Source organism: Archocentrus centrarchus, chromosome 17 (genome assembly GCF_007364275.1).
Source record: "Archocentrus centrarchus isolate MPI-CPG fArcCen1 chromosome 17, fArcCen1, whole genome shotgun sequence".
NCBI lineage: Eukaryota > Metazoa > Chordata > Actinopteri > Cichliformes > Cichlidae > Archocentrus > Archocentrus centrarchus.
Window position 1 is genome coordinate 22468673 of NC_044362.1, and position 26486 is coordinate 22495158.

Sequence of the window (26486 nt, forward strand, 5' to 3'; positions counted from 1 at the left end):
GGTGCACACTGGCAAAATTTGTTTTTCCTCCAACAAATTATGGACCTAACTATATTTTACAAAAGCATACCACAGTGTAAAACTACTAAATTACAAGTAAAAGCTCTGCATTAATATATCCTACTCAAAAAAAAAAAAAAAAAAATACATGGCAGTTACTAGCTGCATTTATTTTGCTGTTTTTGTACGGTTGTAGCTGTCCAAGGTGGAGCTAATTTTAAGAAGTTAAAATTTGTGGTTGTAGAGGTTGGCAATCTCCATAATGTGAAAATAAAAAAAAAAAATCTGAAGGATCATAAGATTCATGACCTATTTTGGTCCTGAAACCTTATAGCAATTAAGAATGGAAACAAACTGCTAACAGTTTAGATGTGCTTAACACTTTTAGAAAGGGTCATAAATTGGGAACACGTGTTTTACAACTTTAGGTAAATAAGTAGTTAAAGTTAAATAAAGCTGTTAAAATTTTGGAGTGGAGTAAAAAGACAATACATTTCTGTGAACTGACCTGCAGAAATATACAGTGCAGAAATCTCAACTCACCCTTCATTTTTTAATATTTTGTTAGAAAAACAGGAAATAGATGCAATGATTTATTGAAACATAAATGTGCAAACATACATAATACAGTATATAAGGCTAAAACAGTGTGTACAATTGTAATGAACTGAAAGTCAGTATTTATTATGACCGTCTTTATTCTTCAACACAGCCTGAACTCTCTTAGGCAGCTTTATTGTAATTTTTTTAAGTAGTCTTCAGGAACAGTTGTTCAGGCTTCTTGAAGGACATTCAAAGCTCTTCTCTGGATTTTGGCTGCCTTTCTGTTCTGTTCTCTGTCAAGAGGATCCCACACTGCTTCAATAACGTTGAGTTCTGAGCTCCGGGGAGGGCAGTCCATGACTGATAGTGTGGTTTTTCTTTCTATCCATGCATGTTTTTACTGCATAGGCAGTGTGTTTGGGATCATTACCATGTTGATAAATGAAGCTGTTGCCAATCAGATGCTTTCCAGATGGTAATGAATGGTGGATCAAAGTCTGATGATACTTTTCTGCATTCATAATTCCATCAGTTTTGACAAGATCTTCAACACCTGTGGGTGAAATGCAGCCCCAACCATGCTAGAGCCTCCACTGTGTTTTACAGATGGCTATAGACACTCACTGTTGTACTCCCTGACCTCCTCCATACATATTGATGTCAATTTGAGAGAGATTTTGGATTCATCACTCCAAAAGATGTGTTGCCACTGATTTTCAGTTCTTGTGTGATTTTGCATACCTCGGTTTCCCTTCCCTTCCTTAAGAATGGCAGTAGATGGATCAACTGAAGAGCCAGATGTATTTTTTTTAGGTCTTTGCTGGATTTATTTTCCCTATTTCTTAAGGGCACGACTTTCAAATACTGGTCATCGACTGTAGGTAGTTTTTAGACCTGCCACTTCTTTTGTCTTCCAATACTCATTTCCTCTATTTTTTTAAGGACACATTGCACACTGCACTGAGTTATGCCACGTTTTTGGTAATAGCTCTTTGGGAATCACCTTGTTGGTGCAACAATACTATTTTATGCCTGTGAAAATCTGATCTGCTTTATTTTGCATTTTTTTCATAAATTCAACGAAAGAAATGGGAACAAATTATGTGTTTTTGTGACAGACTGCTAGTAACAAAGTGCCTAAAGATAAAATTCGTGTTCCTGCATGCTCCACTGTTTATACCAAGGGGCTTACACAAATTCATGAATTATAACTTTTGATTTTTTTTTTTAAGTGGGATTTAAACTGATCACGATTACACAGGGGAAAATGTATTCATAAAATTCTTCCATTCTTATCAATGAACTGTCTGACTCGGATGAATTTGCAGTTACGACATTATTTAAAGTAATTTCCTGGCACATTTTACAGATATTGGTGTCATGCGGTTTACTGATTAAATCATTCCAGAGTCAGTAAAATTATTGTGCTTTATTTTATCTTAATCGAAATGCCCACAAGTCATTATTTTCTCGGAGAGTAGCAGAAAAAAAAAAAAAAAAAAACCATTTACTGTAAACATTCACATTATTTGTTTTTTTTAAAAATGTATTCTTCAGTAAACTCAGCGCAAAATAACACATTTCATATAGTAAACAGAAAAAAAGAAACATTTATAGGCATCACTCCAAACCATTGGCTTAGATTGTGTTTTGAGCTTGATCTGCGCGGTGTACCTATCAGCTCAGATTGCACGTGGTAAAAGTGCCACCATCAAGCACACAGGTTGGTAAGAAGTTCAGATCAACCAGCCCGTCCACCAGTCTTTGTTTGACATGTGCTGCCATCAACCTCCACCCTACCAAAGTGAACTGATGTAGTCACAACTAAGAAATCAAGACAAAACACATATTAATTTGGCCAATGAAAGGGACAATTTCCAGTAAACTGACTTCATGCTCCAGTAACCACCCTTATGGCAAGAGTTTGAAAACAACTGTTGCCCATGAGAAAGATGTCATAAAACTGAATGTCAAGGCACTTCCCCATGTGAGGATCTTGTCTTTGAGTGACACATTTGTGAGGCAACAAAGTAATTCAACTAATACTATCAAAGTACATAAAAGTATTAAACACTTGGCAACTCCAATTTTACTCAGTTGAAACACTCTCAATAAACATATGAACACAGTTTACATGGTAGCTTTGGTGTTGCTGCTAACCTGGCCTGAAACCCAGTGTCACTTATAATCATATGTCAAATCACATATTATAGATGAGCTATTTTTAATCATGAGTTTCTTAAATGGTGAGGCTTTATTTTACAGGTCTGTAATTTTGGAGTAAATTCCAGCAAGTTCTCTGGAAATGATTTCAAATAAAGATTAACTGACCTGATACAGCAGCTCAAATCAATACAAGCAAACATTTAAGCAGAAATGAAGAATCAAAACTTTTGAATTTCAATGTTAAGAGCATCATAAATCTTCTTACTCTTAGCATGAAAATAGAATTGGTTCAAAGTCAAACTGTTTAAGCCTTAGTAAAAGAAAGAAATAATAAATGGATATTTATGTAGGTTTAAATGATGGAATAGTAGCAATTATTTTCCCTAATAATAGTATCTTCAAGAAAATGTCCAGGGAAGTTATTAGGAAATTACAGACCTATAAAACAGAGTTATATAGTCTTTTAAAATAAAATTCTTTAAATATTTTTCTGACAGTGTATTAGAGTTCAGTCCATCACAGGACTTAAATATGATTTATACTTGTTTTTCTGTATTGTTTGTAGACATAAATAAATAAAAATACTTCATCTGGTACATAGAATTACTTATGCCACATTTGTAAAACTATAATAAACCTATGAGGTGTGCAGTGAGTAACACTTGAATTAAAACAAACAAAAAAAAATCTTAAACAGGCAAACGTCTGTGGTTAAGCTCAAGTAACAAGTTAAAACATCCTTCCATCATTGATTTGAGTTTCTTCAGGAAACAAATTGCACACCATGACAAGAGCTGTTGTCACTTTCTGTTACTTCACTGATAACCACACTTACAGTATTTTCAATCACGCACAGGTTCTACGTGAGCTGGAGTTGCCAAGTTTCTGTCACAGATACCAAAGTGTGAGGTTAGGTGACAAAACAGGGCGAAACCAAGGTAAAATCATACAGTACCCCACAAAGCTGCCTGCAAGTAGCGCTAACATGTAGCCTTTGACTTGAGCTTTGATTTTTAGACGCAGTAAATAGAACCAGGCGTTTCCACTTAAAATACCCACAATTCCATTTTTACTATTTACAAACTAATAAATATATAGTCTACAGTAGGAATCATTTTCCCCCCAAACAATCATACAAAAAACAATAGACCATAAAAAACTCTGAACACAAATAAAATAGATTATTTCTATCAAAAGAAAGAAAAAGAAAAAAAAAAGAATTAAAATTATTCATATTCCTTTGGAGTGTTTTGCTTTGTTGATCTGTAGCAGTACTTGTGATGTCAAGCCCTCGGGAGATTTTAAGACCTGAGTGTCTTCAGTCAGGAGCAGATCACAATAGCGCTGAGATCCCTGGGAGGGGACAGGTCCGAAGCCTGATTCATGTAATCCTACACTGAACATACAAAGAAAATTTTAAAAAAGGGGGGGTAAGGACTGGGAGAGGGGTAAAGAGAGTTAAAAGATCACAGGTCATCACCACCCTAAGATTCAGGGGACTGCTCTGACAGGGTGTTGAGCAGGTTTTTGTAGGCTGGGGAGTTCATGTAGCGGGGATACGAGTCTCTTTGCATTAGTGTGTAGATCTGCAGTTGGGCATCATCGAAGGTGTGCAAGGTGGGCTCCAGCATGTTCCTGTTAATTGCCTCACGCACACGGGAATCAAGGCTCACCTGGGAGTTGAGAGAACAGCCCGTTAGGAAGAACAGCATGTGATCAGCGTGTGCGACACAGCTTTGAGAAATTTGACTGTTCACTTTTTAACTGAAAGGTTGATGGTAATCTGGAAACTAATCCATAGGCTGTATACCAAAGATGGACATAGGCACTGTGGCATCACTCACTGAAGTCTCCAGTGGAGCATTTTGGCTGACACCATCTAGGTTTTTTTGAATAACCATAAGTCACAATCAAGGCATGGCTCAGACTGAGAAACTAAGGAGACTTTTCACTCATACAGTAGTGGCTTATTTTGGCTTATTTTATTTAAATGGGACCATAATTCACAAAATTAAAGCTAAGCTGTATTTAAAAAGACTTGAAACTAGTGATTGAGAGCGCAAGTGCATTAAGAAAGTCTCTGGTGAGCTCAAAAAGAAAGAATTTTGAGTCATTTTCATGTTCTTGGCCATCAGAAAGAATGAGGGTTTAACGCACTTCAGACACAGAGGCTACTTCCATCTTTTACATACAGTTAGCAGCTACCATTTGCCTGAAGCTAACAACTAACACCCCTAGATCTTTAAAGCGTACTATATAAGGAATGGGCTTCTGTTTCTAGCTGCTTCCTGGATCGAGCAGCTAACTTCCTGGAATCTCCAATGAAGTTCTGGTACCCAATATATTAATCTGTGAGGTTCTGGCAGATGGATGTTTTTATCTTTCAGGATAATCCCCCCACCCCACCCCCTTTTTATTCACTATTTCTGTGAAGCCAAACTAACAAACCTGTAAAAAACTAACACAAACTTAATAAAGCAGTGAAATCAAGGGCTCTCAGACCTCTTTAGGCGATAGAATGGAGATGTAGTCTTCATAGATAACCCGAGCCTTCTCCTCTACCACACTCTTATTGTTCTCTTTCCTGAACTCCTCGCAGGCTAGCCAGAAAAGCATGTTCTCCTCGCTGAACTCAGTGCGAAGAAACTGTCGAAAAGAGTTTCTGCCCGCTGGACAACACATCAGCTTGTCAAACGATTGACCCCACGAGCGCACCTCCTCCAACGTGGGCTTAGGACTGCACAGAATCAAGGATACTGACTTTAGCAAACAAATATGTTTAGCTACAAAAAAATTGCATTTTTTGTGCAGTAATATAAGCTGACCAGTCTTCACAGTCTGTGGTCCCTTCTTTGACGTCATAAGATGCCTTTCGGTTCCTATCATCCCGGTCTTCATTCCTAATTGTAAGACAGACATATTAACATACTAAGAGTGGAAAAAAGGATTTTATGCTATTATAATTACTATGGATACATTTAATTTTCTTTTGTTTTTACAGCAGATGTGCTTAAACTGTATAGCGCAATGTAATTTCTCCAAAGGACTTCTTTATTAGTATAATATTTATTTATCATATTGCTAAATACATCAATACTGTGTGAAGTGCCCACAGAGATATCTTTGGACATAAAGCATTGCAACCACTTCCCAAGTACTGGATGGTTCATGAGCAGCCACTAAACAGTGTCATGATAAATAATGATTGACAGATGTGCTCCCTCCTAGCCTCCTACAACTGAGCATGGAACACTCAGCTGAAACTGACTGGACAAATGCCTCTTGTGGGCTGTCCGCTCCTGTGCTTCAATCCAAAGCCAATGTGGTGCCTCTTTAGCAAACTGACTCTTAGATTAGGAAAATAGTTCACTTAAAAGTGTGTTTTTTAACATTTGAAGTGACAAAAAATGCAGTTTAGTCATTGAATCTATCTTCATTTTAGATCAGTAGGTTTAAAAATTTCTTGCAAGTTTAGCCATATGTCAGCATCCTATAAATGTGTCCTCTGCACTGTATTGAATTACAGAAAACTAGAGGAGTACATTTTCTTTGCCAACAAGATTTTTTATTCCAATTTTGACTCTAAGTTTGCAGTAACACCACAGTCATAAAGGCAATTAACGGCCTTACTAAAACTGTGATATTATGCCTAACAGATGTACTCCCTGCTTGATGTTTAGATCATTGTAATCAGGGTGCTGCTAAACAAACATCCACAGATCCGCAAAAATGTCAAGAACAGAAAACAGAAGCTGAATCCTGCGGTTGAGACACAGTAGCTCTGACTGTGCTGCCTTGTGTGCAATAATGTCAGCCATGTTTGTGCCACAATAAGTGATTTCTCGGTTGGGGAAACACCTACCAGGAACAGCTACAGCAGCAACACCAGCAGAAGCAACATGCATTCGAGCCCCGTGGGTTAGCCTGGCCCGGCTGGTCCTGCTGGGCCGGTGCAGTTCCCCCCGCTGCCGACTCCTGCTGCACCGACATCTGCCTCTTTCGCATCTCCATCCGCTCTGATCCCATGGGCTACAGACAGAGGGGAGGGGAGAGGGAGGCGCTGAGTTCAGACTGTTCATGTCAGAAATAGTACTCAACTGAGATTTTGTCTTGTAAGAAAAATCTCTTGGCCTACAATGCATTCATGTGATACAAATCAGTGCCAGGGTAACAAGGGTAGTAAGAGCATCACTGGGTGTTCTGAAAGAGGTGATGACAGTGTGAAATCATGACCATGAATCCATTTTTGCCAGCGCTTTCACTGGGATAAAGATTCTTCAAATTCATTTAAATTACAGGTTGAGACCAATCTGTTTGTTAGATGAGGTGCTGATGCTGTCTGGTCAAAGCATGTGCCAGCATCTCCAGAGGTCTCACTGCAAAGGAATGCTATTTTCTCTTTGGAGGAAACACGTATGGAGTAACACTTTGCTGATTTTGTTTCCCCTGCTGCCAAATATGCACTCGCCAAGAACATTAATCTTTCTCATTTCAAACTGGCTGTGTGTTCCCTCACACACTCCAAAAAAAAATAAAAATAAAAAAATCTATAATATCCAATAATCCAGTCCATAATCCAAAATGTAAAATATCTATTTGTGAAAGTCTGGTTGTAAAAGCACTGCATTAAAAGATTTGCAATGCACACTGAATCCAACTGGAGCAATAAATTAAATACACTTGCAAATATTGAAAATTTGCCTTTTCTTTGGGGGTTGGGCGGATTTGTAGTTGACAAGCTCAGATTGTCATGAACTTCTGGGCTACATTTATCATGTACATGAGTAATTACTGTGATTATAGGTCTCTAGCATATTCATCAGAATCCCTTTGGTGTGTAGGCCTATAGACTAGAGACAGACTATGCTCACAGAATGACTTCTTGTCTGATTTTAACAAATGTGTCATCACCAGGTCAGGCACTGCCAAATCCTGTCAGATCATTTATGTAACAAAGCTGTCGGCATCATCCGGCCACTACCTGACACAAGAAACAACGCTTTAAAAAAAAATCTAGAGATTTGGTCCATGGGAGGGGAGGGGGGGCTGAAGGCGCAGCTTGCAAATCTATAACCGCAGCAGCGCTCTATCACATCCTTTCAGAGAATTCAATACCATTTGGTCATTTCTAAAATGGATCCGTGGTCTCACTCAGATTCGGAGCTGGCTTCAACTGCAGATTTCATGCGTCTTGCCAAATGGCATATCATATTTTACGCGTTAGGAGTCGGGTACTTCGAAGCTGACACAATTGCAGCAGGCTCTGGTTTGACTCAACATATAGACGATGAAATGGGGGGTGGGGGTGGTCATAGCGATTCAGAGAATAAATCATGATAACACACAAATAAAAGATATTCTTCTTTACAGCAGCACAAACGTGAACGACACTGGGGTCTAATGGCTCCTGAGCGATTTCACAGCAGAAACCATTGCATTAGCAAGTCGCACATCACATCAATGGAAAGTGCCACCGTGAAGAACCATAGAGCTTCATCGCCCGGGACAACCACCGAAAAGACACTGCCTAGACCTGTTAAAAGCCCGCTGTACAGCTAGATAGTGACATGCCATTAAAAAAAAGAGATATATTTAAAAAAAATAAAAAATACCGGGAAACGGCCTCAAACGCTCCACTCACAACATGTCCGTGCAATGATACATCGGTTTGCTACCAGTACTTACAATTTCACCATGTATGCACAGCGAGAAGAGGTAATTCTTTGCCTTGATTACATCCGATGGCACATAAGGCTTTTTTTTTTCTTTTTCCTCCCGACCGGCTGCTTCAAGTCAGTACGCATGCGTCCTCTCTCCAGCTCGTAGTAGACCGACGAAGAGCATAAAACCCTACAGTATGGCACAGGTTTGCCGAGCAGGTACCGAAAGACTGTGACAGTAACGGACCGTTATACCAGTAACTGCATGATGCCAGTTTAGTATTAACTATCGCACCAGGTATAAAACATCATTAAACTTAACACAAGCCCTTACCATTACTGCTATTTAAAAGTGTCAGGATATAAAAAAAAATAAAAGAAAGAAAGAAAGAAAGAAAGAAAAAGATATGCGGATATATTACCTAAAAACGTTTTTTAGTGGAAGAAAGGAAAACAGCGCCAGTGAGCCTTTACATGAAGTCGCTGTCTATGGTGCTGAAACCTTCAGCGGCTAATACAGTGCTCCGCTGCGTTCAGCTAAACCCTGCAGGAGGGTAGCATGACTTTGCCAACTAATGTTAAATCATTTGTGAAGTTTAGTGTGACATTTGTGTTGAGAGAAACTCTCTTAATATTTCAACATACATAGCCATGCACAAATACAAATGCATACAAAATCTGTTCTCAAAATCTTCTATTTCCTCCTCTATTTTAACCCCCCAGTCTAATTTCCTTTCCTTATATTACCATATTACCAATATTACCAGTCTTCAGTGTTTTAATCCACAGCACACGCCTGCAACCGATGTTATCATAAAAGGCAACACTGCCACCCGAAGGTTGCTTGAGCTACAGCACTGACACGATGTGCTCCGTACATCTACACGACAGGAAGGCATCATATGCTGCTGACTTAAAATAAACCGATTTCCATATGAAAAGCCTTTTGAATGTTATAAACTATCATGTGCTTAATATGACCCCAGATGATTTTATATATATGCACAAGTCTTTACAAGCTATAACTGTAGCAGCCAGTGTAGTGCAGTGCAATATATTTTCATATATATCTTTCAGTGTGATCTGTATGTCATTATCGACACTTTTGCTTTCAGACTGTATACCATGTCTTGCTTTTTTGGAATCACCAGGTGGCACTCTGCCCTCAATACCTGTCTATTCTACAGAAATCGGATGTAAAACACCCATTTTACCTGCTTAATTTACACCATTGCTTTTGTGCTGTGCCTTTAGGGGCCATGCTGCCAGTCAATATGCCTCCTGGTGCCCTAAAAAAGAATCTCACCAGTTCCACACTGGAATAAGAAGTGGTACAAAATGTGAGTGTGGAGACTCCATGGAGAACTGTTCTTACACTTTCTGCAAAAACCTAGTACTGTTCTATGACACTGCCAATGAATCCACTTGGGAAACAGGCATTCATCTGTTCTGTTATTTTATCAAAAAGGGGGCAAAGAGTGAATTTATTTCCTGTCCACATTAATTACTTTCTGACTGAGCTCAACTGGGGTGTGCTTAGAGCACTGACACATCTTTGTTACCCCGAGATGCTATCCTGTGACTTTCTCCACAGTGCTTCATTTAACACCTCCCCTTGTGTTCATGTTAAACCCACAGATAGCCCTGTGAGATTGATACATACACATGCACACAAGCAATGAATGATACTTTTGTGGGTGTATGCTTTAATGGGCATATACTTCCTCTGACGGCACAATGCCAAGTAGAAGTGGGAGTATGTCTAAACATACAAGGTCACAACGGAGAATAGGAGACAGAGCTGTATAACGAGATGAATAGAATCTCTCAGTATGTGATTAGAGGGATTCAAGTCACTGTAGCTTGAAGGGAGACAGAATGAACTCTAGATTGAATTACTGGAGCTAAACATGCAGGTAGGGTTTGGAAATGGACTGGTTACCATTTTAAACACTTCAAGAGATCATGCATGGTATCTGTGAGGAGCTGTTAAATCACAGCAACAAAAAGGGAAATGGACTGACTATCATTTTCTGACTATTTTCATTTTCTCTGTGTTTGAGTCTCATTTCCACTTGTTATTGGTTTTTTTTTTTCTAATTAATTGTTCTGTTTCCCTGAGGTGTGTTGATCAAATTGCTCTTTGCACTGTAAATGTCAGTCTCAGTTTAATCATGTTTAATCAGTTTTACTAATCATTGTAACTGAGTCACACAGTCATCAGTTATTTTGCTTTTAAATCTTCTTTTAAATCATCACTTTATCAGCATATCTTGAGGTGATGAATCTCTATGCAGAGGGATCCAGTTTAGCACAATCATTTAGGGGTCAATACATTTATTTGGGGCTTTTTAAAAATATTTTAGTGCCTTGCAGGACAAGTCATTTTGTAGCTTTGTATACCATGATGTGCTATAATTTTGTATCTGTTGTCTTAAATGCATCATAAGAAATGTTGCTTGAACTTGGAAATGTTAGAGTTTTACAGTCCACTCAGTCCATATGCTGATCTCTTGAATTGTTTTATTTCTCACATGCCCATGTAATAGGTTAATTTAAAAGGTACAATGCACTTTAACACTGCCACTTAGGTCCATCATGCAGTTGTGCCAGATTTGTCCATATTATTTTCAGCTACAGTTCTTGGCAGGTTGATGGCGTTCACAGAGAGTAAAACAACATGTAAAGGCATCTATGCATAGACATGAACTAGATGCACAAAACTGACAAAAAAGGCATAACCATATAATATGTCAAAGAAATGTCAAAGCCCACTTTTAAAACTCACAAAAAAGCACATGAACACAATTCCAAAACCATAGACAGTTAGTAAAACTGTGATGCAGACACTACTTGAGATTATTACAGCATTTTTGATTATCCAGTAACCACTGTTTTATTAATTTGTAGAAAGATTTTAGAGATGTTATGTACCTTTGTTCTGTAGGTAGAGTTTTTCAGGTGTGTGCTGCCTGATAAGAAAAGTTCGACTGCAGAAAAACACTAAAAGAAATTTTCAATTCCCCCCAAACACATTGTATTTTAAATTTAATTTAATAAACTAATTGTTCATTGATGTGGGGATGGTGTACATCCTCATGGATGGGAGTACACCATCCATCCATCCATCCATCCATCCATCCATCCATCCATCCATCCATCCTCCCTCTACAGTTTCTCCAATTCGACCTATCCCAGCTGACACAGGATGAAAGGCAGGACAGGTCACAAGTCTGTCACAGTGCTATTACAGAGAGACAGACAACCAATTGCACTCATGTTCACACCCACGGGCAATTTAGAACCACCAGTTAACCTAACCCCACTAACTGCATGTCTTTGGACTGTGGGAGGAAGCCGGAGTACCAAGAGAGAACATGCAAATTCCACACAGAAAGATCCAGCCAGATTTGAACCTAGGACCTTCTTGCAAAAGTTCTAACCACCACACCACTGTGCTGCCCTATAATATAAATATATAATCTAATCAATTACAATAAATTGATTATGAAGGAAATCTGATTAAGAATAACATATAGAAGTCTATTCCTAGTACCAACAAGTAAGCAGTAGCTAGACTTCTGCATTTTGATTTTATGTTACACCTTTGCTAATTTGTGTCAATTTAAATGCTTGTTTGTTATTTGTTCTTATATTGAGAATCCATCCTGTTGCTTTTCTACATGCAGGATATTTATTGTATGTCTGTAGAACCTGGAGGAGGGATGGAGGGTCCTTTTTCTGGCTCTCTTTGAATTTAAGTGTCTAGGAACATAGAGTGATCAATGCTCTAAGGTCATATTGTACTGCAAGCCAAATTTATGGTGCCAGAAAACAAAAGCAACTTAGTTTGACTTGAGAAAGTTAGGGGACACAGACAACATCTTTCTCTGCTTATGCCCATCAGTCAGTCTCTTTGGACCTCTTTCCATTTTGACCTCTTTGAAATAAAGACTAAGAGGCATGGTCTTCTCTGGACATGCCAGTTATCATTTTTGTAATTCTGTCTGAACTTTGTCTCTTTAAACCACTGCTGCAATCAGAGCATAATTAAACAATGACTTGTAAATGGCTGCAATTTCTTTCACAGTTGGTTTGGAAAATGTGTCTGAATATGATAAAGCTTTACAAAGATAACAATAAGCCAAGTCATTTTTGGTAGAAAATAGGTCTGTGTGTACCAAGGGGTAAATGGGTACATTATTCAAAAATATGAACCAACTGCACAGTTACTTTATTAGCCTGATATTAAAAGCTGGATATGAATGATCATCACTGTGGGAGACTGAGAATAGACTCAGCAGACTCAGTCACACTTATTCTGATATAAAGATAGGTCAGGGCCTCCTGGTAATCTGGAGGTCTGGGGACATTTGGTGTATCTCTGCGAAAGACTGACAACTCTCTGACTTTTAAGTTAGTTATTTGCATCTGTTATGGCAAGGTAACTTTTTACTTGTGCTCATGCGTATATGATAACAGAAAACATTATAGCCCCTGTGTACACCAGTGCTTTATCCATTATTACAAGTTTAAATGTCTGCCATGAAAAGGTTTTTTATGGGTTTGGACCTAAAAATATGACCTTTTCTCCCAAACATATCTCACCTTTTGATTTTGATGTTAACATCCAGAAATGTATTGTATGTTTTGATAAAACACATCTATTTGTCCATGTTGCAGTCAAATTTAGTCTAGTTTAGGTTGACATTGTTAAACACTTGTGTTTCTGCTCCAAGATACCTGGCTACAGAATAACTTTCTTTGACAACCTGAACTGACTCCTTCTATTGTTGTGGCCTCCCACAGTTCTGGAAACAGCTCCCATGTCCTCACGGCTCTTTTACAATCCCATCTCCTCTGTGAATAGCAACACAGCTCTCCTTACTACAGAAGGCCATCGGAAATCTTTGTTTATCCATTTACTAAGATTGATTCTGTTGCCAAACTCCAAGCAAAATCACAATGTAAGACTCTAATTCAGCTGTGTTTTTGTTTTTTTGTTAAATATTGCACAGAGATATTAATGCACACTGTCATGTATTTTGTCTCGGTGGCTGACTGACTTCTTTTTTTAGATTTTTAATGACTTGTATCACACTATTTCAAGGTGCACTATCTTCTTCTTTTAATCTTCTTAAGCTCCATTCCAACAGGAAGTATTTCCATGAATAGAAGTTTGGCGTGAAGCAAAAAAAAAGACCTGATGATGCTACAAGTGCAATCTGGTTGCAGTAAGGACAAAAGATAGCATGAAGGATGTCCCATTTGCTGGGGATTACAAGTAATAGTTAACAGTAGTCTTCTGTTAATTTGGTATCTTGTGCTGCTTACTGGAGCAGTAACAAATAAGAACCACGCTGTTAAGCATGCTGCCAATTATTTCTGTAATATATACTCTGAGGAAAATGGAGTCAATTGTTATACAGTTTTAGTTGTACTTAATTGGATTGTGACTGCATGAGTTCCATGAAAATTACTACGTGTTCATACCTCAAGGCACACCATCTCCTGTTCCTCTCGGTCTGGGTCATTGTAGTTGACTGGGTACCCCGCACCATGCCGGCAGGCCCGAGCCAGTCCCCGTATCCACTGCCACATCAGGGCTCTAGTGCGTTTGATCCCCCGCAGCGCAGACGTGGGCCTGATCTCCCACTGCCTCACTGCTCTAGCATATGGCATTCTCCAACCATGAGGCCTCACTCGCCACGTGAGGCTCAAGTCTCTTTGAGATCACAAGAAATCCAAACTTTTTTTCCGTTCTGAAGCACATTGTGACAGAGAGAGCGAGAAGGGGGGAAAAAAAGCATCAGCAATCCTGATGAAGAGAACAGTGTTTACAAAGGAGAGGGCAGAAGGGGATTAGGACAATGTCCCCAGTGGATGCAATCCTGATTCCTCTGCGCTTTAGTGCGTCTCACCAGCTTAGGCCAGATTAAGCCTGGAGGTCTTAGTGTCTGAGTTAGATGGCCAGTGGAGGGACTAGTGGAATCATTTGCGATTGTAAATGTTACTTGTTGAATTCTATTCTAATAAAAACAATTAAAACACACTGTTAAATGGACTTTTTAGAGAAAACATTTGGCAAGAATGTGCACCATTATTAATACACACACATACACATACACAATTTGGTGGCAACAATGGTGCCAATCTCTTTTTATTAGGGATTTTACTGAGGAGATTCTAATGTGTCATACTTGTGCGCTCATTACAGACACACATGGATCAACACTGATCTAACCTCTTTGGTGTGAGCAGTCATCTGACTTTAGCCCTCTGTCATCCTCACAAATCCATTAAGTTCAAACACATCATCAGCTAATAACAAAGCTGATTCAATTGATTGGTTGGAGTCGTATTAGGTGTATTCTCATTTTCTATCCCTTTGGGATATTTTAAACATTACAGACTGCATTTCTAAATTCTACTTTCTTTTATTACAATTTAAGCTTTTAACTTTGTCTTGTATTTATTAGATTTCATTTATGGTAAATGGACTGTTTCTTAAATAGCGCTTTTCTACTCGAGCACTCAAAGTGCTTTATAGAGCATGTCTTCATTCACTTGTTCACAGATACATTTGTACAAGCACTTTTTCTACATCTAAGTGATTTGTATCTGACACACACACAGCCACACTCCAGTGAGCACATCAAGAGCAACTGAGGCATGAAGTATACATGATTACATAAATACATAATTCTGTATTTATCAACTGAAATCTAATAACTACAACCAAGACAAAGTATTATAAACCAACTACAGTAATAAATGAATTAATAGTCATCAACTTCCACCAAAGTTCCTGAATTATTTAGATAGATATAAAATATCCCCTTGATCATTTAAAACTGATGTATTAATAATCTGAATAAATTAGATATAAACTAGGTCCTAATAAAATTTAAATACTTTGTTTCAAAAGGCTGACTGCAATTTCCATCTTTTTCTTCAGCCAACCCTTTTCATATCCTCCTTCACTACTTCCATGAATCTTCCCTGTGGTCTTCCTCTTTTCCTCCTGCCTGGCAGCTCCATATTTCAACATCCTTTGTCCAGCATATCCAACTAACTATCCCTCCTCTGCACATGTCCAAACCATCTCAGCCTTCCCTCTCTAACTTTGTCTCCAAACCGCTCAACCTGAACTGTCCCTCAGATGTACTCATTTCTAATCTTATTTATCCTGGTCACTTGCAATGAAAATCTTAACATTTTCAACTCTGCCACCTCCACCTCCAGCTCTGCCTCCTGTCTCTACCATACATCACAGCAGGTCTCATTGATATCTTAGAAACCCCTCCTTTCACGCTTGCTGCTATCCTTCATTCCTGACATTCATCTCCACCCACTCTACCCACTCTACCCTGCCTGCACTCTTGTCTTCATGGTCTTGTGAACCAGCCATTGCTTTGGATGGTTGACCCCAGTTATTTAAACTCATCTACCTTCACTATCTCTGCTCTTTGCATGTTCACCTTTCCACCTGTCTCCCTCTGATTCCCAACATGTATTCTGTCTCTTGCTTCTGCCGACTTCCTCTTCTCTCCATTACATACCTCCACCTCTCACTTAAGTCAAAACTGCAGAGTAAAAGCAAAGCCATAGGCTATGTTACTGGATTCTTACTGTTAAAATTTAAAATACTTTAGGCTAGATTTGGGAAAAACAATTTTATATATATATATATATATATATATATATATATATATATATATATATATATATATATATATATATATATATATATATATATATATATATATATATATATATATATATATATATATATATATATATAACAAACCTTTGTCATTTGACTGCCATAACTAAGAAAGTACAATTTTCCCCGAGTGCTTTATTAGAAACCTATAAAGTAGCATGAAAAGAAGGATCAACACTTATTTATACTACGTGCTACCTAAAAGTTAAACTGTGGTGTTTGGTAATCCGAAAATAAAAAAAACTGTCCCTCTTCCGCTCCGGAGCCTGCAGATTGAAGTGCGTGCATGTGACTGATTGTCACATGACGCATCGTGACGCCGTGCTGCGGTCAGTCAGCTGTTCATTCATATAACTCAGGAGCTGGGTGAGAAATTTAACCGAGCTTGTACTCTGTTGTTCGTTGTTAAATTGCTTAATATTTTAGGGGGGCAAAAAGTGTAATTCTGAATCTTACTTCCGGTGTAGCTGTTATTATTTGGACAGGTTACAGAATTGCTTCGAAGCTATATTAGCACAGCTAGCGTCGCTTAGCATACTTAGCTTATTTTGCTACGCGTTAGCCCTCAGCTCACGATGTTTGTGTTGCTGTTAACGTTATTATTTGACACTTTAATGTGTACAAGACGTATTAAGCTAAAGTTTAGACACAGTTTACTGCCAAAGGCTATGTAATAAGTTATTTTATGACAGTTCTCAGGAGGAGACATTATGACTTTTTATGACATTGGGTAAGCTAGTTGTCTAGCTTGACGGGCTGCAGCTAGCTGGTTCAGAGCTTTTGTGTTTAGCTTCTTAAAACAAACTGCATGAAGTTGGTTGGGTAGATGGTTAATATATTTACAGACGAAGAAGGAAGAAAGCCATATAATAGTTCTGGTTTTAGCTTAAGAGATTTTAAAACAGCGATTTCAGCCCTGTTAGCTATTACAGCATCTTAACTGAGTATTAACAGAAATGCATCATAAACCCAGCCCTTTTAGTGTTTACTGTTGTTGGTTCTGCAGCTTTTCAGCTTGTAGTAATCGGGGGGGGGGGGGGGGGGGGGGGGGACAGGTCCAAATCTGACATTTTAACGTGGAGTCACTGTGCTGAAGTTGATTCTCTTTCGGGTAAGGTGGCGTCGGATCTCTATCCGGACATATACTGTTGAGGTTTTAATACAACATGGATATTCGCGGGGCTGTGGACGCTGCGGTCCCAACCAACATCATTGCTGCAAAGGCAGCTGAGGTTCGGGCCAATCAGGTCAACTGGCAATCCTATCTTCAGTAAGTTCACATTACAACACAACGTCATGTTTATATAAACCTGTACAATCTAATGCTTTTCAGAACAACAGTTCTGACTGGAAATCTACTTTTACACTGTGTGTAATGTCATATTTCTGTTTGACTATATGTCTACTTTTTTGGTGTCCTGGTGGATGCACTGTACTGGACTATATTATATTGAAACGTAGTCATTATATTGCGTTATACTGATCCGCTCACTGAGTTAGAGTGAATCATGTTTTTATTTTTTTGCTGTTTCTTTTATAACTGGTTATTTATGCCTCAACGGGAAATCTGCACTGTAGGTACACTGTAATTGCAAACACCTCTGAAACCCTACAGCCTGACCTACGTCATAGCCTGCATCGTAACCTACATCACAACCTGATGTATCCTGAAATGTAACTACACTTAGCATCAAGGCAGCCCGCAAATACTGTAACTGGACTGTTCAGTAGTGTTGATTCCTCCTGTACATTTCATTTACTTTTTTGCTGCAGTTTATGGATTTATCTGCAAGAGAATAATAATTATAGCCTCAGTATAAGAAATAATAATCATATTATGATGACCAATATTTTGTGTCATTAACCTGAAAATACAAATTTAAATACTAGTCCAGCACTTTTAAGGACACTTAAAACCTTTTCTAATTTTTAAAATCCATCCATCAGTCCTTTTGGTTATTGAATTCAGTGTCGGGGGTGCTGGAACCTATCCCAGCTGTCATAAGGTGAGAGGGAGGGAACACCCTGGACAGGTCACCAGTCTGTTGTGTATGGCTAAAACATAGAGACAGACAATCATTCACGGTCATATTCAAACATAACCCCATGCATATATTTGGACTGTGGTAGGAAGCTGGAGTACTCGGAGAGAACCCACACAGGCACAGAGAGAACATGCAAACTCCACAAAGAAAGGCTTAGCTTCCATGTCCCAGCCTCTCCAGATATGGATATTGTGGCCCTCACATATCTGAAATTAAATCTAGGTTTCTGTTTTGTGTGTGTGTGTGTGTGTGTGTGTGTGTGTGTGTGTGTGTGGGTGTGTGTGTGTGTGTGTGTGTGTGTGTGTGTAAGTCAGTGTGTCAAAATGTTAAGTTGTCACTTAATTAATATTTTTTTCTCTTTTTATTTCTGTATACATGAATGGAATAATTGCTGTCTAAGTGCAGTGTGGTAATCTAAAAACAGCTATGCTCTAGTTCCTGGAATGGGATTCACTGTCTTGAGTGATACTTCCCATTTTAACCAATATGTGTTAGTACAGAAGGGACGGTTCATGACTCACTGAAAACCTTCTGATTTAATTCTGGTTTGAATAAGTATGGACGCATTTTTTTTTTTTTTTTTTTGAACAGCAACTCCTGTCACAGAGTCTATGTTTTGTCTTGACTGAGACATGGTGAGTTGTGGTCAGTTGACACTGCTGTTCAATTTGCCCCTTACAGTTCAAAGCATCATGCTAGTGATGAAGCAAATCTTTTTCTGTTGCTTGTGTGCGTGCGTATGTGTGATTTATTTGTGTGTGTGTGTGTGTGTGTGTGTGTGTGTGTGTGTGTGCGTGTGTGTGCGTGTGTGTGTGTGTGTGTGTGTGTGTGTGTGTGTGTGTGTGTGTGATTGTCTGTGTGATTGTCTGTGTGTTTGTCATGAAAAGTACTTGATAATGAGGGTGAGAACCCGCAACAATGACCCCTGGAGCCATAGACAGACAGAGAAAGACTCAGGAAACCCAGGCCACCCGCAGCTCCCCAAGAGCACTGAAGACCTGACACCACCCTGATGACAACTGCGTGCGCAGTCCCAAAGAAGGAGTTTACCAGCTGGGGTTCCCACAACCAAAAGGGCAAGAGCCCTGAGACAACAGGCAGCCAACCCTGCCAGAGGCCCGTCATCCCAGCACAAACCAAGTGCAGGGCCCCAGGCGCTCGAGCACTCCCCCCCCCCGTGCACGCCCCAACGCGTGGGCCAACAACCACACCAAAACACCCAGCATTGTGCCTCACGTGCTTTTTTGAAATTTAGCAAACCCATTGAGGTCCTTGCTCCAACTGAAGCATGTCATTGCTACAAGTGCAAACATTATAGTTGCCTTAGGTTAACGTGGAAATGTCATTATTATTTTTCTTGTAGGAGTCAAATGATCTCAACAGAGGACTGTGAATTCATCAAGAAATTTGAGGTGGCCACCTCAGATCAGAAACAAGTCATTCTGACCAATGAAGGGCATCAGGTATAGAGTCCTTTTACACTGTATATTTTTATGTGTTTAATCAGTGTTTATGTTCAGTGCATTCATATCAACTCTTGAGATGTTTTTGTCCAAGCTTATAGACCAAGCAGGCACCAGTCACAGTGAGAGGTCTTAGGGCCAATTCAGATAAATAGTGGCATTACATTAAAGCAATAAGCATCTTCCTTTGTAACAACTTGGACTCAGAGAGCTGGTGACCTTATGCTGGTGACCCAGACGCACTGACCAAGAAGACCGTGTGGCAGAGTGTAACTTGTAATAGTGTGCTAGTTTAGGATTTACCATGTAATCTTTGAGACAGAGGCAAAAGTCTTGTGGTAGCATTTCATAGTATAATACAATACAGTATAATATAATAATATAGTTGTATAATTTTTCCAAAAGACTGAACATGTCTTGTTTCTTTCTTTTTGTTAATCACTGTTTATATGGTGACTTGCCCTCGTCAGTGAAGCCTCTTGTGTTTGTGGTGTTCTGCTATCTGTAACATCGCAGCTTGCTGTGAATTGAATTCCTACTAAGCTATTTCAGACACACTGGCTTGCATTTTGTTGACCCTAGCTGGATTGTTTTCAGAGGTTCTAGGCAGAATTTTTAAAATACGTGTGTGCTTTCTTTTCCCCCCTGTTTTTGCTCAGTGTGCAAAGACCTTTCTAAACCTGATGGCCCATATCTCCAAAGAACAGACAGTCCAGTACATCCTGACTCTGATTGATGACACCTTGCAGGTAAACAGACAGAACCACTGACTTTGGGCAAATGGGATATGCATGTACAAACCTTATATATATGTAGACAGAGAGAGATTCTGAGATTCATGCTCTTTATATATGGCGGTTTAGAGGGCATGAATGGTCCAGAAATCTCATTGCTTTACCCGACAAATTTGTGATTTCAATTTTCCATGCACTCAAAGCCTTGGTCAAGTTTTTGGAAACGCTAAAATGGAAATATTGAAGTTTGCCCTTGTGCTTGAATTTTAGACAAAACTGAAGTGTGGCTTAGTAATTATTGAAAATTAAAATGGAGATTTACATTTTTAAACAAGTGGATTTGTAGGCTTGCCTGAGGGGAGTTGTGGTCTGAAATCTCAGGGGTTGTGCTGCATTCCTGGAAAATGGATCTCAGCATCCACAGAGATAACTGAAGAAAACTGGCACAGATAGCAACCACTGCTGATACATCACTAGCCAATAGAAAGTGGAACTGATTAAGCCTTTGATAATCAAACTTTGTCATGACAATCACTTTTGTGTTAACATGAGAGAGTTCACCTCAAAATATAATTTTCTAAAAAATAGATTTTTTTTTCCTTCATACAGGTAGTTGTTTAGCATTCATGACAACCCAAGAACTCATCCAAGTAAGTTTTATTTTTATTGTCTTGCAGGAAAACCATCAAAGGGTGAACATCTTCTTTGACTATGCCAAAAAGACAAAAAATACCGCCTGGTCCTACTTTCTTCCAATGCTGAATCGTCAGGACCTCTTTACTGTCCACATGGTGAGTTAGAAACAAACCCTGCAGCATTTTCTAGGTCAAGTATGTGTACACAGTGGACTGTGACCCAGGTGGGAAAACATTTGCTGTCTTATGAAGTAGGATCATAGTGTACTTAATAGAATACTAAAAAATTAGATGGTGCATTCCATTCCATTTTTTTACAGCTATAAATTTTTTACAAATGTCTCTTTTTCTAATCACAGCAAGTGATCAATAATTCCTCACAAAGCAACCTTCCATGTTTTCCTTAAAAACAGGCAATTAAATGTAATGACTTCTTTCTGCCACCCTTTTCAAATAAAGAATGGACACCTAATGACAAACTGAGTACTATGATAGGGCAAAGCTTAATTAAGAATACCAGCCAGATGGCATCCAGCAGGTGGGCATAATGTGACCCCAAGTCTATGACACAGCACTTAACTCAATCAAACTGTCATGCTGAGCCTGGTTTTTAAATTACAGGCTTGACGTTTCTCTCCTGGCTAGGAGGAAATTGGAGAACTGAAATTGTTCCTGTGTCATCACAGAACACTTACCAAGCTGAAATTGCTTATGAGCTAGTTGCCCTGGCCTCAATCATTGTTTCAACTACATGCAGACTATAAATCACAGTCTGTGTTAACTTAGAAGGGTCTATAGACAAGCTATTTAAATTTAAAATTTATTTAACTGAAGGATTTCATATTTCTGCCTTCTTTTTTATTTCTCCTTTTCACTGAAGTTTAAATGAAATATAAAATCCATTTTTTCTCTGGTCATAGAAGACCCGATCGTACACTGCTCAAAAAAAAAAATTAAAGGAACACTTTTTAATCAGAGTATTGCATCAAGTCAGTTAAACTTCTGGGATATTGAGCTGGTCAGTTAAGTAGCAGAGGGGTTGTTGATCAGTTTCACCTTCCTTGGTGTTAATGAAATTAACAACTGGTGCACTGGAGGGCCAACAATAAGACAACCCCCAAAACAGGAATGGTTTTACAGGTGGAGGTCACTGACATTTTTTTCCCCTCCTCATCTTTTCTGACTGTTTTTTTTCACTAGTTTTGCATTTGGCTAGGGTCAGTGTCACTACTAGTAGCATGAGGTGATACCTGGACCCTACAGAGGTTGCACAAGTAGTCCAACTCCTCCAGGATTGCACCTCAATACGTGCTGTTGCCAGAAGGTTTGCTGTGTCTCAAATACGGCTGCTCGATTATGGAAAAAATCATAATCACGATTATTTTGGTCAATATTGAAATATGATTATTTAACACGATTACTCATTGACTTTGTAAACACACTGCATTTTTTGCACCTAAAGAACAGTCAGTACCTTGAAATCTGGTGCAAAATAAACAAATAATTAATAGATAAATAAATAGAAAGGTAATGTCAGTTATCACGACTAATAATACTAGGAAGAAACTGGATCATGTTATTGAGACCAAATAAATTTGATCACATTTTAGTGCCACAACATTAGTTTTTTGTTTGTTTGTTTTTTTTGGGGTGTAAACATATTTGTTCCTCTAGTTTTTCCACATCTTTGTTCATTCCCTCACATTCATTCCAATAGTTTCGACAATCTCCCTACAGGAATTTGCTGACATTTGTGAGTCCTTATATTGATGCTATGATAATTATTCCTTATATTGAGATGATTATTGTTATTCTCTCACTGATAAATTCAAAAACTCTGAGGAAAAGTAGTCGGAAGTTCAGAGGAGGAATCTGTGGTGTTGAACGGGCCAATCAGAATCGTTGCGGACTGTGTCAACCTAAAGTGTTTTCATTTCTCAGGAGGTGCACGTCACGTTACGCTATAGGTTACTGCGTCGGATTCAGATGGGTTTTCAGTTATGGCCTAAGCCCCGCAAAGACCCGATACAGAAGCATAATTCCAACCTAAGAGTATACTTGCAGAGCGTAATGTGATATCATTTTAATAATAATCGGTTTTTGTCGATTACATTGTTTTTGTGATCATTTGGAGCCAAAATCAAAATTCAATTAATTGCACAACCCTAGTTTCAAAGCACAGTCTCAAGAGCATGGAGGTGATTCCAGGAGACAGGCGGTAACACTAGGAGAGCTGGACAGGGCCGTTGCAGGTCCTTAACCCATCAGCAGGACCAGTATGTGCTCCTTTGTGCAAGGCGGAACAGGATGACCACAGCCAGAGCCCTACAAAATGACCTCCATCAGGCCACTGTGTGAATGGCTCTGACCAAACAATCAGAAACAGACTTCATGAGGGTGGCCTGAGGGTCCGATGTCCTCTAGTGGGCCCTATGCTCACTGCCCAGCACCGTGGAGCCCGATTGGCATGAGTTGCTGCAGTTAAATTTCTGCAAAATGGATTAGCGTGCCACATCAGTTTTCACTTTGATTTTCATTGAGTGTTTGAATTCAGCCCTCTGTAGGTTGATAATTTTCATTTCCATCAAACAATGTGGCAACATTTCATTCCTAACACATTACCCAGTCCATATCAGTATAAATATTCAGCATGATTTTTTTTTTTCCCAGAGATGTGATGTGTTTTCAAAGTGTTTATTTATTTATTTATTTTTAACAGTGAATAATGGGCATTTCGGTTCTTGCAATTATGTACCAATTTTCTAGTCTTACTAGAAAAGCAGCACCACTTGCTTTAGACCACATGCCACATTTTTAGCCATATATTCATGTAGTGCAAATTGGAGTACCAGGAGAAAACCACACAGGCATAGGGAGAACATGCAAACAAATTAAGCTTCTTTATCTTAGTATTTCAAAGTTGCAAAAAACCTCAAAAATTGCTATTAAAGTAATATAACAAATAACATATATTGTATTATATACACTTTGGTCTGTCAATACATGTCATTGAGAAGTTGCTGTAAATTTCTATTCCTGGGTGAAATTATAATGTAAAATGCCCTACATTATTATTATTAGGCAGCAAGGATCATCGCTAAGCTGGCTGCCTGGGGCCGCGATCTGATGGAAGGAAGTGATTTGAACTACTACTTCAACTGGATCAAAAGCCAACTCAGCTCACAGGTATATGGAGTCGAGTTTTATTGTAAAAATATATTGTGGTGTTTAAAATGCTTTCTAAATTCAGAGTTAAAGGTGTTCTCAGCTTATATGGCCATGTAGATTGTGATTAACTTGCATGTAAAACAAGAACTGTTAGTCATTTGTTTTTTGTTTATACAATTGTCACATTTCATAATGCTGGTCAGGAAAGATCCATTTCATTGGGACTCTATGTTGGTAACATTAGTTTTCAGATCAACTTTTGGAGCTGCAATGAAATTGTTCCCACTTTTTTTCCTGAATCATTTCATGGGTTACTAACATATTAGATGTGGGCTCTAAGCCTGTCAAGACACTGGGTTCCTCTTTCTTATGTGGGGTTTAATTTACTCCCTTTTTTCAGAGTCCAGTATCATAAAAAGCCAAAGTAATTCACAATTTCCACCTATTCCTTTTGTCTTCATTTTATTCTGTTTTTGGGCTCACAGTGGAAACCTTGTTCGAATTAATAGAATGTATTGATATTGAGTTTGAACAGGCTTGTCAGACCTTGAGATTGTGTAGTGTTGCCTTGGCAGATGCATGCAATAAAGAGTGGGATGATAAAACAGCAGAATATTGACTTATAGTTTCTTTTGTGCATCTCCATTGTACACCGGTATTTTCAGCATAGCCTCAAAGTCTTCAGATGTGATAAAGATCCAACTTTTAACAAAAACATGCTTTTGTCACTGTTCATGTTTAACATTTTTTGTCTTTGAGAGTTATTAAAACTGCTTCTTGAAATTGCATTTGGTGTTCCTTTCGTCCCCAACAGCCAGGCAACAAATCAGTGAGCACCTGCCGTCCCTGAATTGCATACCATGTACTCCACTGCCTCTATAACTTAGCTTGAAGTGATGACCTATGAACAATTTTGCACCTCTTTCTTTTGTTTATTTCTCATTAGAATCTACATGGTACAGGTCCTGAAACAAGCATTGGAGCAGGAACTATTTCTCCCAGTGAAGTGAGTATGAGTGAAGTGCAGCTTCAGCCATCCTTGGTGCTTCCCATAAGAGAGAGAGAAAAAAATGCAGGATTTGTGCAAGCTGGCATCTGTCAGCTGTCACTGGACTTTCACATCCCTCCCCACCCCCTTTTCTGCCCCGTCCTTTTCTTGCATTCAAGATCTTCATTTATATTTCCAGATGGTTGGAGAAATGGGTCTGCTGATGAGAAGTTTTAGAAATAATTCTCCATTTAGACAGCATGGTGTTTGCTGCCACTGTTTGTTTTTAACTGTCTGAGTGAAAATTGCATGCTGTGAGCCAGTTCTTAATACTGAAAGCGCATGACAAACAGCTTTTCCTGAACACTGGAGTAAAAAGGGAAAAATAAAAAAGCATTTGCACAGCAGCAGCATCCTACCATTTTATATCCCATACCTTTACTAAATATAATTACTCTGAGAAGTGTGCTCAGAAATGTATACACAGCTATCTAACAACTGTTCATCATCTTTTCTCTGCGTTTTCAGCCCGGTAACCTCTGCTTCTCCGCTCTTCTCTCTTCACTGCTGCCTGTTTCTCTTGCTGGACTTCTTTGCTTTTACCCAGCCTTTTTAAAATAACAAATTAATGCGATCAATTTTCTCCTCTCAGCTTCTTCCACTCTAATCTCAATTTACATTATTCTGCTTAGGTGTGATGAGAGTTTTCCCTGCTGCTGCTCTGTATTGTACTGTTAGTGTGCGATCTAGCATGTGTTGATGGACTCATATGAAAAAGACTGCATGTGCAATGCCTCAGATTTGAAAGGTGACTGTAATGCAAGTTTTGGAGTGGTTTTCTTCTATGTGTTGTCTCTGCTCATCAACTTCTTCATGTTTCAGAACTGCATTAAATGTATTTGACTTCCTAACATTTTGTTTTTGTTCTCCTGGTTTCCCAGCTCAGACTTATGCTAATGTTTGAGAAAATGTTTATTACTGTCTTTTACAGAGTTCTCAGTATGTCCAGTGTGTGGCTGGGTGCCTTCAGTTGATGCTGAGGGTCAATGAATATAGGTTTGCCTGGGTAGAAGCCGATGGAGTTAACTGGTGAGTGAAGCATGTGTATTAGGTTCCTTAAAATTGCTGTTCTTTATAGTTCTGATTGAAAGCACAGATCCTTCCAGAGGGTCTCTATATCCATTGTAAAAGTTTAGGAAATAATCTTAGATCTCAGAGTGACAGCATCATAATGCTGGCTTTTTTCCAGCCAACAGTGCAGACCTCTAGGTGAACAAAATGACTGAAAGGAAAAGCAGAAAATTCACCTAGTTGAAGAGCAGGAGCCATTAAATTTTGTTTTTTTTACAGGCTTTTCA

At 38.8% G+C, this 26486-nt stretch overlaps 2 protein-coding genes across 6 annotated transcripts in view; one reads left to right on the forward strand and one right to left on the reverse strand.

Annotated features, from left to right (window-relative positions):
- Positions 1-2023: 2023 nt before the first annotated feature.
- rgs20 (regulator of G protein signaling 20) lies at positions 2024-14211 on the reverse strand. 2 transcript variants are annotated; one of them, XM_030751222.1, is made up of 5 exons: positions 13863-14211; positions 6572-6738; positions 5535-5609; positions 5212-5446; positions 2024-4382 (listed from the first exon to the last, which is right to left on the reverse strand). In XM_030751222.1, the coding sequence occupies exons 1-5, from the start codon at positions 14049-14051 to the stop codon at positions 4194-4196; spliced, it is 855 nt and encodes a 284-aa protein (XP_030607082.1). In that variant the 5' UTR covers positions 14052-14211; the 3' UTR covers positions 2024-4193. The 2 variants fall into 2 exon arrangements, with proteins under 2 accessions (XP_030607082.1, XP_030607083.1); XM_030751223.1 differs by lacking the exon at positions 13863-14211 and adding an exon at positions 8395-8547.
- Positions 14212-16359: 2148 nt separating this feature from the next.
- atp6v1h (ATPase H+ transporting V1 subunit H) overlaps positions 16360-26486 on the forward strand; it is a 31741-nt gene continuing 21614 nt past the window's right edge. For 2 of the 4 annotated variants that reach the window (XM_030751213.1, XM_030751214.1), the window contains exons 1-8: positions 16360-16461; positions 17212-17365; positions 19504-19603; positions 20263-20352; positions 21015-21128; positions 24054-24158; positions 25087-25146; positions 26120-26217. In XM_030751213.1, coding sequence (XP_030607073.1) covers positions 17262-17365; positions 19504-19603; positions 20263-20352; positions 21015-21128; positions 24054-24158; positions 25087-25146; positions 26120-26217 — 671 coding nt within the window. In that variant the 5' untranslated portion in view covers positions 16360-16461; positions 17212-17261. The remainder of the gene's footprint in view (positions 16462-17211; positions 17366-19503; positions 19604-20262; positions 20353-21014; positions 21129-24053; positions 24159-25086; positions 25147-26119; positions 26218-26486) is intronic. The other 2 variants (XM_030751215.1, XM_030751216.1) reach the window with 1 other exon arrangement.